The sequence below is a fragment of the Akebia trifoliata genome, chromosome 3 (genome assembly GCF_017979445.1).
Source record: "Akebia trifoliata isolate Shusen 1 chromosome 3, ASM1797944v1, whole genome shotgun sequence".
NCBI classification, from domain to species: domain Eukaryota; kingdom Viridiplantae; phylum Streptophyta; class Magnoliopsida; order Ranunculales; family Lardizabalaceae; genus Akebia; species Akebia trifoliata.
In genome coordinates this window covers 43,147,344-43,165,772 of record NC_141377.1, presented here as the reverse complement: position 1 = coordinate 43,165,772, position 18,429 = coordinate 43,147,344, and the positions used below count along the sequence as shown (strand labels likewise).

The window sequence follows — 18,429 nt, the reverse complement described above, 5'->3', positions numbered from 1 at the left end:
GTATAACCATTGGATCATTAGTGAAGGAGGGTTGCTATGTAAAGTCATTTGCTTGGATGGTTTTATGCCCTTGAGGTGGTGATGACTCGAAAACTATTTTGTTTTAAGGTCTTTCGGCAAGAGGTTGGAGATGAGCCAATTTGGTCATTTTATGTTAATCTCTTGCAGAAGAGTGGTGGGGGTATGTCATAGGTACCTACCTCTATCAGCTGAACAGCTTGGCTATACTAGCTCTCCAAGTGTCAAGGACACTGCCCATACTAGAAATTTGAATCGGGGTACATCAACTGTTTCTCCCAGTAATATGCCCGTTTTTGCATGAAGAATGACGAGAAAACACATGATCTCAACCGTGCAAACATGAAATCCAACAGTCAAGATCTATATGAATCCGTTAAAACAATTTACATGGACACCTAATACAAGGATAATTCTCAGCCATTGGATTTTATGTTTAAATGGTTGGGATCATGGTTTTTTTTTCTTTTCATGAATCCATCCCTCATGTTATGTTCAATCGAAGAGAGTTTACCGAGAAAAAACAAAATGTAACCAGTCACTGTTAGGGTCTGAATGGGTTTGGTAAGACACTATCAAGTAGAGCAATTGGGTATTTTTTTTCCTTGTGTGGACTGCGCATTTAGAACACAAACACGTAGGTCATACGGGTAATGAGTGCGAGTTTTTTTTTTTTGCCAAGGCTTTAACTGAATATGAATATTATAGTAAAACATAATACCCTGGTGAATTTATAATGTTGGTAAGTCTACTTATTTCATAATGTTGCCTCCCATATCCTATGATGAATCAGCATCACACAGCCTTTCATGAAATTTATGTATTTTATGCATGTACAAGACCACTACTGAATGAGATGATGGAATCAGTCAGTTTAGTCCGAACCAAAAACAAAATTCATCTTCTCTTAGTAATGTTGGTTCTCCCTTATAATTGAACTCTCTAGAAAAAGGCATCAATTTCAGTATCTATTCTAATTTATCAACAAGAAACCAATTTTCTGGCAATGAACCCATTCTTTTTAGGAACGACATGACACCCATGAATCTAAAGTATTTACATTCTAAATACGCCAAATTTTGTTTCTTCGGGTGTGTGCTTCTTTGAAAGAGAGAGGCAGAAACCTAAAACTTTCCTTGTGTCAGAGGGATCGATGAAGCCATCATCCCAGAGCCTCACGGTTGAGTAGTAAGGGTTTCCCTCTCTCTCATATGCCTCGACAACCTTGCTTTTGAATTTATCCTCTTCTTCCTTGCTCCACAGCAAGAAATACACACATGAGGCAATACTCCACGGTTTCCAGACTTGGATTAGAATAGTCGCCTTTGAAACATTGAGAGCAGAAATTTACCTCACTCCTTCTCATTTCTTGTTGCTGCTTTCTATTTGGGCCAGCACGCCGGCAGCCTTCAAAATTAACAAACTAGAGAGTAAGCTTACTTCCATTGAGATAAACATTAGATCACATCATGTGCTACAAAAAAAAAATCTACAGGAAAACTAGAACATGCTCACTAGAATTGTGGAAAAATAGCAAATTTTAAATTAAAGTGATCTTGAGGAATATAGTTTGTTGCTCCTTGCAATAATAGACTTGATTAAGGTGTTTGCCCCAAGAGGTGAGATTCGACAAATTGTCATTGAATCTTATATGTGATTGAATGAAAAATGTTCAGAATACAGTTACCTGAGGACCACCCATCACAGATATTCTGGAAGTGGGCCAAAGGAACAAGAAATTGGGGCTACATGCACGCCCACACATTCCATAATTCCCTGCACCAAAGCTACCACCAACTATAATCATTACTTTGGGGACCTGTAGAATTACACCTATTAAATTCAACCAGATAATGTATAGAAGTTCAGAACCCAATCTACTTACCATTACCAAATAAAATAATGGCAATATAATAAAGAAGCTATTCTACGTAACTTCAAAGAAATGTTTACAATAAAAAAAAAGGGGAGGGTTTTAAAATGCAAATTCAGACCTGCATATTTAATGAAAAAGATTGAGATTTTGGCAAGTTGCAGAAGAGAACACACTTGAAATTTAATTCTTCCAAACAACATTTTTTATTTATTTTTTGATAAATATAAATTATATTAATGAGGAAAAGAAGAATGAGAGGCTGAGGTAACCCCCTAACAACAAGAAAGAAAAGCAACAAGGAAAATAGAAAAAAACAAGCAAAAACACGCTCGGCGGGGGGCTACAATTCACAAATGATATCCCAATTAAATACAAAATCTTGGAACCTCACTCCCTCAAAGTCTTTACTCATCTTTGACCAAAGGAAGAGAAAACCCAAAATCTCCAAGATAACGTTGTGAGACGAGCTCTCCTTATTATGGAAAACCCTGTTATTGCGTTCTCTCCAAAGACCCCAAGCAATGGCGAAAGGAAGGATAGTCCAGAGAAGCCTCTTTCTACAATAGAAGATATTGAAACTCCAACCCTTTAGAAGCGCAAAAAAATATAAAGGAAGGACCAAATCTACCTGGAAACGAGATAAGAAGAACATCCAAATAACGCGGGAAGAAGGACAATTAATAAGAATGTGGTTGACAGACTCCCCATCCCTAGAACAAAGATAGCAAAAATTTGGAATAATCCACTCCAGATAGATCAAATTATCCAAGGTAAGGATTCTACCCAAAGAAGCAAGCCATAGAAAGAAAGACACCTTAGAAGGAACTAATGCGGACCAAATGAGAGATAGAGAGAAAGAAACCTCCCCCGACGGCATCAAGCAATAATAGAAATACTTGATAGAGAACTTATTATCCTTAATCTTGAACCATTCCCTTCTATCCTACTTGTTCTCTCTGAATTGGATCGAATTAAGGAGATCTAGAAGAGATGTAACCTCCGTCAATTCTCAATCATTAAAATTCCTCCTAAATCCCCGATCCTAAGAGTCCGTGATCCCATCCCGAAGTAGACACTACCTTACTGAATTATGTTTTTTCAAAGAGCAAGCGTAAAAAGATGGAAATTGAGTAGACAGAGATGAAGTTCCGCACTATAAATCCTCCCAAAATGTAATCATGTCCCCCATCCCAACTTTGAATCTTATCTCCCTTTTAAACTTATCGACACCTTTCAAAATGCCTTTCCACACACTACACCCGTAAATCCTTCTAGCATCTTCACTATTCCAGCCAAACATCTTCTCTCTGTATTTAACTTGAACCACTTTCCTCCACAAGTTATCTCGTTCTTCCCCGAATCTCCAAAGCCACTTGCTCAGGAGAGCTTTATTTGTTAGTTTTAGCTCTCTAATCCCCAAACCTCCATTCTTCTTTGGAGTGCAAACCATCTTCCAATTCATCAAATGGTACTTTCTACCACCATTCTTATCTTCCACAGAAAATTCTTCATGAATCTTTCAATCTTAACTTCCACTGATTGAGGCAACGAACCAAAGCTAATTCTTGGCTGACAACCAAGGCTAATTCTTTGACCAGAAATCATTTGTTTACAATTTTTGGTCAATTAACCATGTCACTTTTTACGGAAATTCTCTACCAACATGCATAGTGAGATATTTGGGTACTAGAGTATGTGTATAACCTTCTGAGTTCAGTGAAATACAGGAGCACCTAGATCAAGATTATGCTTCCCTCTTTACTTGAATAAATGTTTATGCTACTGAGTCACAATCTAGTGCACTACAGGCAACAAACACTATTACATGAGCTGAGACAAGTTGGTCATACTACAGTATCTATTGCCTGACTGAATTAATCATTTGATTCAGATTTGCTATGAAATGATAATGGATCATGTTTTTTCCTCCTTTCATTTTTCCCCACAATGAGAAGTTTTTGCCTTATTTTACACTTGCATATCTGTACTGTACATGGTCATTCCGTCCCTTCTGTTTGATTCTGAAATTAAAGAGAGGGGAAAAAAGTCAACTGAGCCCCAAATATCTCGACGGGAGAACCAGATGCCCCAGAGATTCAGACCCTCAAAGCTGATAACAAAATTAAGAAGTCATTGAGATCCATTCCTGAGCTATTTAGCTTGTTTCATGAATAGCAAAACCATTGATAGTATTTTAGTAATAATAATATTATTGTGGGAAACAAGGTCGATGCCTTTATGTCTACTTGTAACATAATGGCAGTTTTGGCCTTGAAACTTCATGCACGTTTAGCCCTAAACAAAGGATGAACCTCATGCACTGTCCCAAAGGTTCTGTTCTCGCATGATATTTCTATTAACTTTGGAAAAAATGCTTCTCCCTATTAAATCATAGTTTCAAAATGAAGCCAAATTGGCTCACTAACTGACAAAAATGGATGTTATCAAAGTAAGACAAGAGTGTGACCTTTGCACAGGAAACTGCCATCACCATTTTCGCTCCAGCTTTGGCAATACCACCTGCCTCAGACCTTGAGCCAACCTAAAAAATCAATGAATTTGGTCAATTAATAAACTTATAATTTAATGATTTTGATGTGCATAACTCTCCTTACTCAAATTCCTATGACACAAGAATGATGGAAACTGTGACGACAAAAGATAAGAATAAAGGTTAAGAGTGTGTTACCATAAATCCAGTAATATTCTGAAGAAACACCAAAGGAATGTTACGTTGAGCACATAACTCAATGAAGTGGGCCCCTTTTAAAGCAGATTCAGTAAATAATATGCCATTGTTTCCAATAATTCCTACAGGTTGCCCAAAGATCCTTGCAAAACCTGTTACAAGAGTCTGCATAAATGTAGATAGGAATAAGGATTCTCAGTTGAAAATGAAATATACGCATCTTCAGTTCAAGTTATATAAATGCTCTCAAAGTGCCATACAACTTCTTGAATTCATCAAATTCACTTCCTCAACATGAGCAATAACTGATCGGATGTCAAAAGGCTGGTTCTGGTCTGTCGGTGCAATAGAACAGAGCTCCTTTATATCATATAATGGATCTTTATAATCATGGATAATATTCGACATTTCATTCATTATCCCGTGTTTCCCAGCCATGTACAAGTTCTTAACAATATTCCTCCCGATGGCAAGTCCATGCAATTCATCTACAATCAGAACACAATGATCATAAAGGGAATTAAGCATGGAGCCAAATAAGAAGACATTTTCATGAACATATGAAATGAGAGTTCCATTTTACCCTTATATCTTTCTTCAAATCCTTGACTGTCAACAAGAATGAATTCCATGACATGGAATACGAATCCCCAACACTTATAAAAGTGACTCTAATCCTTATATGGGGAATTTAAAAAAAATATATTGTTTTTTTCCTGTCACAATCAACTTGGATTTTCTTTTTTGAGCCAGAGAGAAAGAAATAATGTAGAAGCTGAGCCTCTTCTCAAGTAAGATGTGAATTTCGTTTCTCTTTCATTTTTTTTAGGTAAATGGGTGAATTTGGTTACTCTTACCATTGTTATTCCTATAGAAATAAATGAGATGGTTCACCTGTGTAATCAGTTGTCCTGAAAGGCAAACAACAGGCCTTTGTCTGAACAGTAAAGCTTACTTCTCAAAGAGTTCTTGGTGCATGCCTCCCAATTTTTTTTCTTGGAAATGACTTATAATTGTGGATTGATACTTACAACATTTTCTTTACTATTTGCGTGGCTTTTTTATATTCCTCGGTAGTTCGGTGACATATTCTATCACTCACTATGAGCATCACTCGCAAAGTACTGAGATAAATCATCTGGCTAATCGGGGAAAAAAAAGTCAGGAGATAAGTCATGCATGGGTTCCTTCTATTAAAACAGTAGCAAGGAAATAGTCATTGCTTGTTAGAGACTCCCCTTTACTCTCCTTATTATTATCATCATCATTTCTCTTATTTTCTGGGATTGCTTATCCTCTTTCACTGTTCTAATTTTCTCCTTTCCTCAATTCATTACATATATAAAGAAAGATCAATAGTCTGTACTCTTTTATGCATTTTCAGAATTTAAGTTGTTATAATATGAATATACCGGGACTAATTTCCTAATTTACTACCAATTGATCCATCAATTCAACCTATGATGGGAAGTTCAATCAAAAGCAAAGCAAACACCATAAATGCAGGAATTTGTGGAAATTGGAAAGATCTTCGTAACATAATTGAACAACCGTTCAAGGCATAAAGTATAGTTAATGTATAAGAAAGAATATACCTTCAGCAAAATGATCTGAAACCCCTGATATCTTACAATGCATGGTTGCACCCCCTAAATCCTCAGCAGAGACCTCCTCTCCTGTAGCAGCCTATCAAAATTACTCCTTCAGATATAACCTATATTTTTAATACATATTTCCTATACACAGCATGACTAGAAATTTTGACGTACATAATTTGGGATGTGAGAACTAACCTTCACAAGAGGAGGTCCAGCTAGAAATATGGTACCATTGCCTTTCACTATTACACTTTCATCGGCCATTGCAGGTATATAAGCACCGCCCGCTGTACAAGACCCCAAAACCAGAGCAATCTGAGGAATACCCTCAGCAGACATTTGTGCTTGGTTATAAAATATTCTACCAAAATTATCCTTGTCAGGAAAGACATCGGCTTGCTGAGGAAGGTTAGCACCTCCACTGTCAACGAGATATAAGCACGGAAAGTTGCACTGAGAAGCAATTTCTTGCGCCCTAAGGTGTTTCTTAACAGTAATGGGGTAATATGTTCCTCCCTTGACAGTGGGATCATTAGCTACAAACATGCAAAGTCATCCATGCACTGGTCCTATTCCAGTGATTATCCCACCAGATTGTAAGGGTTCGTTGTACAATTCATGGCCTGCAAGCTTCAAGGACCACACAATATGTTGCTTATCAATCAAGGCATGTTTAAAGAAATCAAGGGTATTTCATGATGATAGTGAGATACATATGTGCATGTGTAAAGCAAACATGAAGGTTTTCATAATGAAATCCACCATTTTTTTTTTAACATTGTCATGTTCACTATCCGATTGTTTTGCCATTCTACCAAGGCAACCCACATGGACTGCTAACTTCCCAAACATATCAATTGGATAGTTCTGAACTTGAATAAATTGCATTCTTAGAGACATCTACACTAATGAGCGACTTCTAAACGAACATCCAATACAATGCAATTTGACAAGCAGACAAGACCATCTAATAATAGCAATTTAGGGTTGGGCAGTGGATCAATTGGATACTCTGCCTAATTCGTGTCCACAATGATTGTTGGGGGGACGAATCCTATGGCAACTATAGCATCCCAGATTTTCATCCCCACTGATAAAAATAATCCAATCCTAATCTACACTAATGGAGTCATGGTTCCAAATCCCGGTTTGACGTCTCATCTCATTCACGGACAAGACCGACTTGTTTCAGACAAGTCAACTCGTCTTAGACGAGACAAACTATTTAACTCGGTTTACAATTATTTATTCATATACATATGTATATGAAAATAATTTTATATATATTTTACAAAATGAGGTCAAATAGAAAATGCTTAATCACATTTTATTTAGATAATGTATTTAAATTAAAAAAATTATTATTTTAATTAAAACATACAAAAACTCATTCATATTGCGAGATGCCGCACAGTTGAGATGCCTTGTCATGGATGATACCAAGATGACTCAGGGTGAGTGATATCGGTCTCGGACGAGATTTGAAACCATGAAAGGAGTGCATTTGTTTCTGGATCCTTGTAAGTCGTTCCATGCCCTAAAGGGCTACCATGACACGATGTTAAAGCATCAAAATTCAATTCAATTTCTCCCATTTCTTTTCCAACTTAAAGATCCATTACCACCAAATTTCATTAATTACCATCAAAATTATGTTTTGTTCGATTGTTAAAATGTTAATAAATGCTTCGTGAACAAGAATTAGCCAAAAGACAACAAGGGAAAAAGAAGAGGGAGATGTAACTAATTCAAACCTGAGAGAACTCAAGAAACGATGAACCAGGATCAATCAAACGATTGACCCGTTCTCTTGGGAGAAGCTTATTCCGACTATTATTTCTCTGTACAGCTTCTACACCACCGCCATTGAGAACCTGAAACAAATGAAATCCCCATTAAATTCTATTATTTCTATAAATATATATATATATATAGAGAGAGAGAGAGAGAGAGAGAGAAAGAGAGTCTGGTGACCTTATCGATGTGAGTTTGGAGTTGAGAGATTTGTTGTTCCATGGCCTCAGAGTTGCGAACAAAAACATCAGAAGACCTATCGATGCCATCAGGTAAGACTCCCAAACAATATTCCCATTTTTTGCAAAAAAAAAATGGAAATGAAGTTTCTCCATGGAAGCAAAGATGACGATGATGTTGCTTTCTTAGCCAAAACCCTAAACATTTCTAACCCGATTCTGTCCGAAAACTGTCAATTTTTATTGTCTTTCAGTTTTCGCGGCTATATCTATATTTATTTAAAATTTTAATTTTTCAGATAAAGATTATCTTTCTCCACGTAAGATGCAACAATGTGAGTAATCTATTTTGGGTGTTTTTAATATTACCCCCTCCACGTTTTGGAGATACCCCCAATTCTTTAAAATGTATGACATACATTACCCCTTTATTAAGTCAACCATAGTTGTTGAGGGATTGATTGACTCGACCGGTCTAAACCGCCATAGAAACTCAACAACCGGCTCATTGAACCAGGGAGATAAGTCCAGTAAAAACTCCACTCTGACTGAGGCTTAAGCAAAACCTCTGTATCTCGACTCTATGGAGTCTCTGTTGTTTCCCTTCACATCGTCCCACCTTAGGTTCCATTCTCTACGACAAGACAGAATAACTGCCACAACGGCCCTTCGCTCCTTATCCTGCGCACCCCTCGATGCGCAACACTCATGGTTCTCTTCCTCCTCCTCCTCCTCCAACTGTAGGCGAAGACAAGCAACAACAACAACAACAACCACTTTACCTTCTAAAAAGAAGGTATCTTTCTCTATCTCCCTCTCTCATATTTGTTCTCAAAAACCCTAAACCCTCTCATATTTGGACAGGTTCTGGTCCCAATTGGATTCGGCACAGAAGAAATGGAAGCTGTAATACTTGTCGATGTTCTTCGTCGAGCTGGTGCTGATGTGGTGGTGGCATCAGTTGAGCCTCAGCTCGAGGTCGAAGCATCTACTGGCACCAGATTGGTTGCTGACACCTGCATTTCTAACTGTTCCAATCAAATCTTCGATCTTGTCGCTCTACCCGTTAGTATAGTATTCTTCACCTGCATTTCATGTTAAGATTCTCCAATTCACTTAAAATTAATTACTTCTTGTTTAATTGTATTCTTCTATCCTACATATTACAGTTTAGTTGGTTGATTCCAGGGTGGAATGCCAGGATCAGCACGATTAAGAGATTGTGAACTTCTACAAAAGATCACTAGCAAACAAGCTGAGGAGAAAAGGTTGTATGGTGCTATATGTGCTGCTCCAGCTGTCACACTTCATCCGTGGGGACTTCTCAGAAGAAAACAAGTATATGGGTTATTTTTCTTTTCTTCTTTATTTGGACTATTGTTAATTGTTGAAGTTTGCTGAGTTTATAGGTAACAATGTATGTTTGGGTGAGCTCATTTTGTATAATTTGTTCCTGCAAGACAACTTGTCATCCCGCTTTTGTAGACAAGCTTCCAACATTCTGGGCTGTCAGATCAAATGTCCAAGTATCGGGAGAGCTTACAACTAGTCGTGGACCTGGAACAGCATTTGAATTTGCTTTGTCTTTAGTAGAGCAGCTGTTTGGGGAGCCTGTTACTGCTGAGCTCGGAAGAGCACTGGTAAGTCCTGTTATTTATTTTTTATTTACTTTGGATATATGTTTATTGGAACTATGAGTGCACTTTTTATGATTAAAGACTAAAGAGAGGAGACGATGAAGAGGAGAAATCTAATATTGACATAGGAGTGCCAATGAGCTCCTTGTTTTGGTAGGACCTTGTTAGCTCTTACGAAAACAATGGTTGCTCTTGAAAGCCACTTAATTTAGAAAAAGTTCAATAGGAAACCACAAAAAGGCTTTTGTCTAAGCAGAAATGTGGGAATAAGTGATCGGATATCCCAAAGATTTGGGGTTGGCTAAATGAATTTTGGTCCTCCATTATTTAAATGTAATAAGTGTAAGTTAATTATTAAGATATATGGAAACCTTAATGTTTGGAAGCTTAGAATAGTCAGACATTTGCAATATAGCCGAAGTAAACCCTGTCCTCCAACAAAGAAAGAAAGAAAGAAAAAATTGTAGGAAAAATGCATTGAAACCTCATACTCTCTCGAATTATGTCGTCTTTAAACCTCTAGTAGAACCACCATACTCTTTCTTTAGGTTTCTCTTAAATATTGTACTGCATACCTGACAGCACCTTTAGTTAGCCAATCCCTATTCAAAAGCATTCCTTAATCTAAGCAACTTTGTAACTATTCGTATCATAGAGTTTGGTGCAAGCATGTAATTTTTGTGTTCATGCACCAAGCATCTTCCCAAAACCTTGTACAATAATTTTAGCCACCCACAATAAGATACCGAGTGAGAAGTCTTTTATTCACTATATAGATATCCTTCCATATTTTAGACCTTTGGCTTTCTGAGATTTCTTCTTTACTTCAGTAACGACTGGCATTTATGAGTCTCTTAACCCCCTTTGATTTCTTATAAGCACTCCAAGGTGACTCGCCTAGGGCAATCTGATAAATCTCTCATGGTCTTTGCATGTTGACACATGAGCAAAAGAATAAGAGAATATTTGAAATTGTTGGATATAACTATATGTCGACTCAACCTCCTAAGTCCTGATTGCATTCACTTACGTCAATACATGTTTATGCCCATAATGAATGGTGTATAAAGTAATTAGTGAGAAAGCCATGATATCGCTTGAGTGCGTATACTACAAAAACCATGAGAAGATATTAGGTAATGATATACTAAGTTTTTTGGTTCACCAGTATGAAATCCACTTGTTGTCTCACATTTTTCACTATTGCATATTTAATCATCTTAAGCTAACAGTGCTCTGTTTCTTTTACTGTAGCTGATGAGTGTTGATGATAGTCATCCAAAAAAGGAGGAATTTAACAAAATGGAGTGGTCTGTTGACCATATCCCTCAAGTAAGTATATCATGTTTTTTTGCTTAATATGTGAGTCTCTCCCATTAATTTTTGTGCCCGTACCGTTTAAAAAATATATTTATTGGTATAACATTTCATTAGAAATCAGCTGAAAGGGAGGAGGTTAAGCATACCTACCTATTAGAAAGAAAGAAGAGGACCTGGTTATTTGCTAACTGCTAATTGTAATTTATATGTGGCCTGGTTGTTTGCTAACTGTTATTTAACAAAAGACACGGCTTTAGAAGAAATGAAAGGAGGAACAGGATTCAATCAGCCGACCACAAATTTTTGGGATAAGGCTTTAATGATGATGACTTAGAAAGATAGAAGCACCTTTTTCTGCGTTCCTTTGCCATAACAAACTTCTTTCTAATGTACTGTTGATTGACATCAACTTCCATTCAGAAGAACTCTTAGATCATTTACATGGGTTTGTTTCTTTATGCCTTTCCTATGCGCCTCATGAAGTTATTGCCATCATCCAATTGTTTTTCAGGTTCTTATTCCAATTGCAAATGGGTCCGAAGAGATTGAAGTGGTAACATTGGTAGATATTCTAAGGCGAGCAAAGGTGGATGTTGTGGTTGCTTCGGTCGAAAAATCTGTTCAGATTGTAGCATCTAGAGACACAAAAATTGTTGCAGACAAATCTATAGAAAATGCCGCTGAATCAGTTTATGATTTGATCATTCTTCCGGTGAGACCACAATATCATATGACAAACAACAGTTGTCACCTTTTAATTTTCTTTTCCAAAGTTAGTGGTTTTTATAGCGTTGAGTGGAGGCTTTTGGGGTAAATTGCTTTGCAGCATCTGGAATGCAACAGAAACATTCTTTAATGTTGCACTGTCATGTTAACTATTGACCAACACATTTAGAGAAAATAGACAATAGTGTATCCTATTGTAGGTGCTCAGTTTCAGTTTTGATCCTTTCTTTCTCCAGGAATTAGGTGGCCATCTACTAGGCAATGTGGCAAGTTATGCTACATAGATAAGAAGAAATAATTTTGGACACACTTCAGTGCTCCTAGGTTCAAATTTCAGTGTCGTTCAACATCTCAGTAAGCCAATGGAACAAGATGCCTCTACTGACACAAAACAAGAGAGAACGAGACATTGGGTAAAAGAATATAAAAAAATGTCAGATCTCAGATATTAAGATATACCAATATGCGTTGTGCTCAAATATTTTTAATGCTTAGCTAAGCTGAAATATATGAGCTGGTCTGTACTTACTCCCTATTTATACTCTCACTTGTGGGACCATATGGATATCATGTTGGACAATTCAACTGCACAGTGAATCATGCTCAACATGATGGTCATTGTCACCAAAGATCAATTAATTCTAAGTTTCTAACTTTAGTAACTATATAATAGAGTTTGCTCAAATTAATGGTTCAAATGGACAGTCTGGAATCCAGATTCTTCAACTTCTAGTCAGCTTTTCATGAAGTTAGGATTGTCAAAATGGATTGCAATTTTGCAAGGATGTCTCTAAGTTATGGACAATTCAATGTCCATCTCCAACATGATATCCATATGGGGACCCCAAAATAGGGAGTCAGAAGATTAAATCAAAAAGATATTGTTAATCTTTTATATGTTTGGTTTCCAACTGTCAAAGTTCGCATGGGTACATGTAGTCTTGGAGATGACCTTTTTCACTTTATCCAACATATTTGAAGAGGTGGTTGACCAAATTTTTGCAGGGTGGAGCAGCTGGAGCTGCGAGGCTGCACAAATCCAAGGTTCTAAAGAAGCTGCTCAAGGAGCAAAAATTAGCTGGACGAATATATGGAGCAATGTGCTCATCCCCAGCAATCCTGCAGAAGCAAGGGTTACTCAAGGTAATGTACAGGAGTTGATTTATGCAGGTTTTTTTCTAACTTCTAAATACTGAACTGTAAGGGTGGTACTTTCTTTCTCTAACAGGATAAAAGAGCCACCGGTCATCCCTCCATCATGAGCAAGCTCACTAACCTAGTTGATAATGGTGCTGGGGTTGTAATTGATGGTAAACTGATCACAAGCAAGGGTCTTGCAACTGTAATAGATTTTTCATTGGCTATTGTGAGCAAGCTGTTTGGTCATGCAAGAGCTAGAAGTGTAGCAGAGGGCCTTGTTTTTGAGTACCGAGAAGTTATAAAGGTTAGGAGTTAGTTACGCTTTGTGCATAGAATGGGGAAATTTCAGATGTTATATGCCATGGAGAGTGAACCCTTTGAGCCCTCCAACACAGCCAACTAGGGAAATGAGACAACCTCCTAATCCAAGCTTGCCTACACTGCAGTCTCAGCTGTTTCTGTCCCGTGACACTGTTAAAAGTGCGGTTTGCCTTAAAATAATTACATAGTGTTGCTCGTTGATGTAATTCTATATTCTGTCATTCCTGCACCATAATTGAGCACTGGCATGTGGTTCTTTGAACAGTCTGCCATAGATACATGTTAGTGTGATCCGAGGAGGCTTTCTATGTGGAAAGGTCTTTAGAATTATTCAATTGTTAATAGTTAAAATTAAGTCTAACATTTACTTTAGTTCTTTTTGTCAGTCAAACTAATTTCTAAATTTTATTAAGTTAATCATTGCTTAGATAATTTTGATTGTTTATTATTGTTTTTAAATGCCTCAATTCCTTAATTTCTTTTTATTTGTTTCTGACTATCAGCATAGTATACATATTTCTCTTTAGACTCTATTTGTAAGTGGTATTTGCATGCATGCACAGACATGTTATAGATTGTCAAATAATAACTGAAAGTAAGAAAAAAAAAATGGAGATTTTTGTCCTAATAAATAATTCTCAATTTTTAAAATATGATCATGCCTAATCATGCTCTGGTAGAGCACATTGGATCGGGAGAATGCCCTAAACACAAACTTGGATGAATAACAAGATGTTTTTTTTTTTTTAGTGGGACTTTCGACCTGATATAATCCTTCTTTATCTGGGTTTGAGACACCCGATAATGTAAAAGAAACATTATGCATGCTAAATTCCATCCTTGCACAAGTAAATTTTGTAATTCATGGGCGAAGGCTAATGCTACCCACTCGTAAGTAGGGCTGTCAACGGATGTTTATCGATTTGGATACAGTAATATCCGAATTTGAATCTAAAATTTTTATTTGATATTCGAATTCGAATCTGACGAATGTCTAAAATTCTATCCAAATTTGAATCCGATTATCCTATTGGATATCGGATAATATCCGATTAGAATTTGAATAATTTGAACAAAAATAAACACAATTTATCCTTATCCTACTGATTTTTCATTATTTAAAAAAATTATCTTATATATTATTTCAAATCAGATATTATCGGATTCAAAATGGTAATATCCGAATCCGTATCCGATAAAAATTCGAATATATAAAACTATCTGAATTCAAATCCGATATTCGAAATTTTCAGATAATATCCGATTTTTCGAATTCAAATTCGAATCGGATTCAAATTTTCGACTATCCATTGACCCCTACTTATAAGCAATAAAGATACTCTTAAGGTTGATTTTTGAAGAAAATGTTGGTAACACAAAATGACATCTCCTTTAGACCTTGATATAGTTTTGGCTACACATTTAGAGTTATTTACTTGTAGGACTAACATTTAAAATTTTTGTTAAATAACACCAGAGATTGCACATATGGGTTTTGACATTGCTTCTAAAAAAAGGACCGACTAGTTGCACATCACACGTTACCAATTGCACTCCATCACTTAAAAATTCCCCATTGCACTCAATTTGGAAGATTCTACTCCAAAAATATTTTTTTAAAAATGGTGCACTCTTTTTTTCATAATTCTTTCCTTCTTTCTTAACTATGCCCACATAAATAATAGCAAAACAAAGAAGATTCCACTAACATACAACAAAAAGGACCATTTTTTTTTTTTTTTTAAACTTTTATATTGAAAAATCAATGTCTCCATTATATATATATATATATATATATCGTCTGTGATTCATTCTATTTAAAAAAAGAACAATTGCAAAAGAGTAAACAGAAGCACAATGATTCTACAATATAAAAGCAAAAGTAAACATATCACTGTCAACACTTTGAATTGATCAAAGATCGTGAAAATCCAAGAGATGAGAATCAACATAAGTTCATATTAATTTTTAAAACTAAATCTAAAGAGAGATTGGAAAAATAGTACCTTAGATGAGACCCAAAGAGCACGTGTAAAATCGCTTTGGAGGTTTGGGGAGGAGATGGGTAGTCTTTGGAGGAAGGTCATTATGGCTAAGTACAGGAAAGAGAGGCTAGGATGGTTTAGTGGTGAGGCTAAAGGCTTCTATGAATGTAGTGTTTGGAAGGGGATTTTAAAAGTGAGCGTGAAGTTTGAGAAAGGGATTAAGTTTAAAGCAAGTACGAGTGACAAGATCAAATTCTGGGAGGATAATTGGTGTGGCACATTGCCTCTAGCAACTCAATTTCTATCATTGTACGCCTATTCTCTGAAAAAGAACTGCTCAATCCAACAATGTTTGATTCACAACGATCTCAGCTCTACTTGGGATTTCGGATTTAGGAGAAATTTTAATGATTGGAAGCTAACAAAGGTAACATCTTTCCTTGATCTCTTACATTCGTGTGTTCTCGATGGAAGCGTACAGGACATGTGGGAATGGACGAGGACTAAGGACTTGAGATTCTCTGTCAGATCTTTCCAAAAGTGGCTCAACCCGTATGCTAAGTGATCCTTCCTGGGGTCCATTATTTAGTCTTAATCAGTCCCCTCTAAATTTCCTTTTTCGTTTGGTTAGTTTTCCTTGGGAAGATTCTTACACTGGACAATTTGATTGTTCGGGGTTGGATCACACCTAATTGTTGTCCCCTTTGTTTGAAGGATGGGGAGTCTGTTGACCATATTTTAATACATTACCTCTTAGCTTATAATATTTGGTCTATTCCGTATTCAATGGGTCTTTTCTCGTAAATTTTCTTTGTTGTTAAAAGGGTGGGCCAGTAATGTTTTCTCTCCTAGAAAAGGATTCCTCTAGGCTATACTTCCCTTGATTATTGCTTGAGGGGTGTGGAACGAGAGAAATAACAGGGTGTTTAATAGTAAGTCGAGAAGCTCACACGGCATTTTCTTGGATATCTAGGGCTTGATGTACCTTTGGTCTGAACAGAACATAGAATTCACGAGAATTACTTTTGATGATTTTATTTTTAGATGGAACTCTTTATGTAATCATTGATGTTCTAGCTTTCCTTTGTTTTGTTGCTCTTTGAGAGGTCTCCTTGGCCTCCTTGTACTTTGTTCTCCCTCTTTTTTTTCCATATATTATACTTATAAAAAAAAAGAGCACGTGTAAAATCACTCACAATAAAAGTGAATCACAAGTGGAGACCATAAGGAAATTACAACATGAGCAAAAATACAAAAGTGCAAGAAGATGAATAAATTTTAGGTATCGAAGTGCAACTTGTAGGTTAATAGAGGTTATAAAAAATAGGAATTTTTTTTTTAAGTTTGGTGTGCAACCAACAATTAATGGGGTGCAACTAATCGGTCTAAGAAAAAAAAAAGTGTAATAGAGGTTTTTTTGAATGATAATTGGAAATTATTAAAGAGCTAAATTAGTTGGGTAGGATTTTTAGTTTATCTGAAAAATCCACTAAAATATAAGCCGATGAGAATTCAACAACTGAAACTATCTAAATTAATGGTTGTTCTCAAGCTTTTATTTCAACACTGCAAGATTTGCCTACTCCAAAACAGTAAAGCATTGCTTATTTCGTTTATATAATAAGATGGAAATCAAGATAAATGGTTTAGATGTACTCATTTGTTTGGGCCCAATTAGAAACATTTCGATTTTTGGCCTTCTAAGTGGCCATGTTAGGGATCCATTAGGAATCTTCTCCTTCAGATATCTTCCGGGTAAACGGGTGAGTGGTGGATTTGATTTATTTGTAAGGATGTTAAGTAGTCTACCATCATCAGAGGCTGCGAACACCCAATACAAAAAGCCTACTCTCTTGTTCTTGTAATTTCATTCGTGTAAAAATCGAATTATAGCATCACATCACAATGTTGTTGGAGTTCCGATGCGGCACATGTGCTTTGGATGTACCTCACAATAAGTAGCCACATCAGTAAAAATTAAAAACTTCCTATCTTATTTGTAGGGTTATTCTGATTCCAAGGATTACTAAATAAAAACCAATAAGAATCAGATCCAATGTTTTATTTAGGTTACTGTTTTAGGTATTATATGGGGGAACCCATTCATCCATGTACATGAATTTTTCTTCCAATGGATAGACTTTGAGTGTGCATAGTTGAGCTTACTGTTTAATTTCTCTTTCAATGAAATAGATTTTGTAATTGCTGCTTATAGGTGGTGGCGTCTCCCTATAGATATAGCTATAGCTATAGCCCAGATCAGCCATAGATCTTGGATAGTTATCACTTTATAACAAGTTACCTTGTAATGATTTCAATATAGCAATGGTTCTACAGACTAAACCCAACCCATGTTGCCTGCTAAAGGGTATTTTTGTAGAGAGCATTTAGGTCCATTTATGTTAGTCCCAGAGAGGAAGAAGACTTAGGTCAAAATGACATTTTTAATTTCAAAAACCTTCTAGTGCCCATGTGATATCAACCATCATGTGACTGGCGTCTTCACCAGTCCTGTTTGAAAAACTTGATTTCTGGCTATTATACCAATTCTATTCCACAACCTATTATTGTACAACTTCAATGGTAGTTTCTAATGCTAAGAAAAACTTCAATTGTTGTAAGAATTTTGTGATAACTTTAGCAAGCTCACCCCAAGACCAAAAGTATCAGAACCAAAGAACACTACTCAGTTGCAATTTTAATTTAGGTTCACTGGCACCAAATTCAATGCCTCTCAATTTTGAAAAATAGGAGAAAACCTGTGATATTAATCAAAAGTATCCGTCGTCAACGTCTGGGTGAAAAACCAACAGGTTTCACCTCCTTGACAAGATTTGCAGAAATCCAATATATGGAAATCATCATACAGGCAGATGCTATAGGCCATAATGTCGTTGGATCTGTTGGCTCAAACAAAGTGTTCCTCCACATGGAAATATTATATGATCAAAATCAGGAAAAGGTATCATTTAATCTCTTGGTCATCCAATCATCCTTCATGAAACATAAAATGCCACATAAATGATCTCCACTGTCAGATATGAGGCAAGAGAACATTATTATCTCCATTGTGGGTGGGCGGTTAAGGGTTTTCAGGCAAAAGCATCATTCTTAAAATGTGGGGCAGCATGGCAAAATAAGAAAGG

At 36.4% G+C, this 18,429-nt stretch overlaps 1 protein-coding gene and 1 pseudogene across 2 annotated transcripts; one reads left to right on the top strand and one right to left on the bottom strand.

The window, feature by feature from the left end:
* Nucleotides 1-798: 798 nt before the first annotated feature.
* LOC147407153 (methylcrotonoyl-CoA carboxylase beta chain, mitochondrial-like) lies at nucleotides 799-8,415 on the bottom strand (annotated as a pseudogene). Its single transcript, XR_015176715.1, has 10 exons — nucleotides 8,156-8,415; nucleotides 7,936-8,055; nucleotides 6,377-6,811; nucleotides 6,179-6,269; nucleotides 4,828-5,071; nucleotides 4,584-4,748; nucleotides 4,362-4,436; nucleotides 1,706-1,837; nucleotides 1,360-1,425; nucleotides 799-1,269 (listed from the first exon to the last, which is right to left on the bottom strand). The product of XR_015176715.1 is annotated as a methylcrotonoyl-CoA carboxylase beta chain, mitochondrial-like (transcript).
* A 250-nt stretch (nucleotides 8,416-8,665) lies between these two features.
* DJ1C (Class I glutamine amidotransferase-like superfamily protein) lies at nucleotides 8,666-13,718 on the top strand. Its single transcript, XM_086435573.1, has 8 exons — nucleotides 8,666-8,950; nucleotides 9,019-9,219; nucleotides 9,343-9,492; nucleotides 9,615-9,794; nucleotides 11,046-11,123; nucleotides 11,623-11,823; nucleotides 12,843-12,980; nucleotides 13,066-13,718. The coding sequence occupies exons 1-8, from the start codon at nucleotides 8,738-8,740 to the stop codon at nucleotides 13,291-13,293; spliced, it is 1,389 nt and encodes a 462-aa protein (XP_086291699.1). The 5' UTR covers nucleotides 8,666-8,737; the 3' UTR covers nucleotides 13,294-13,718.
* Nucleotides 13,719-18,429: the final 4,711 nt, after the last annotated feature.

What these genes read in the sequence shown, in the direction of transcription:
- DJ1C (XM_086435573.1), top strand. Translation starts at nt 8,738, where the DNA reads ATGGAGTCTCTGTTGTTTCCCTTCACATCGTCCCACCTTAGGTTCCAT. An exon ending in TCGATCTTGTCGCTCTACCC is followed by an intron (nt 9,220 to 9,342) that starts GTTAGTATAGTA and finishes GGTTGATTCCAG; the next exon opens with GGTGGAATGCCAGGATCAGC. An exon ending in CTGTTGACCATATCCCTCAA is followed by an intron (nt 11,124 to 11,622) that starts GTAAGTATATCA and finishes ATTGTTTTTCAG; the next exon opens with GTTCTTATTCCAATTGCAAA.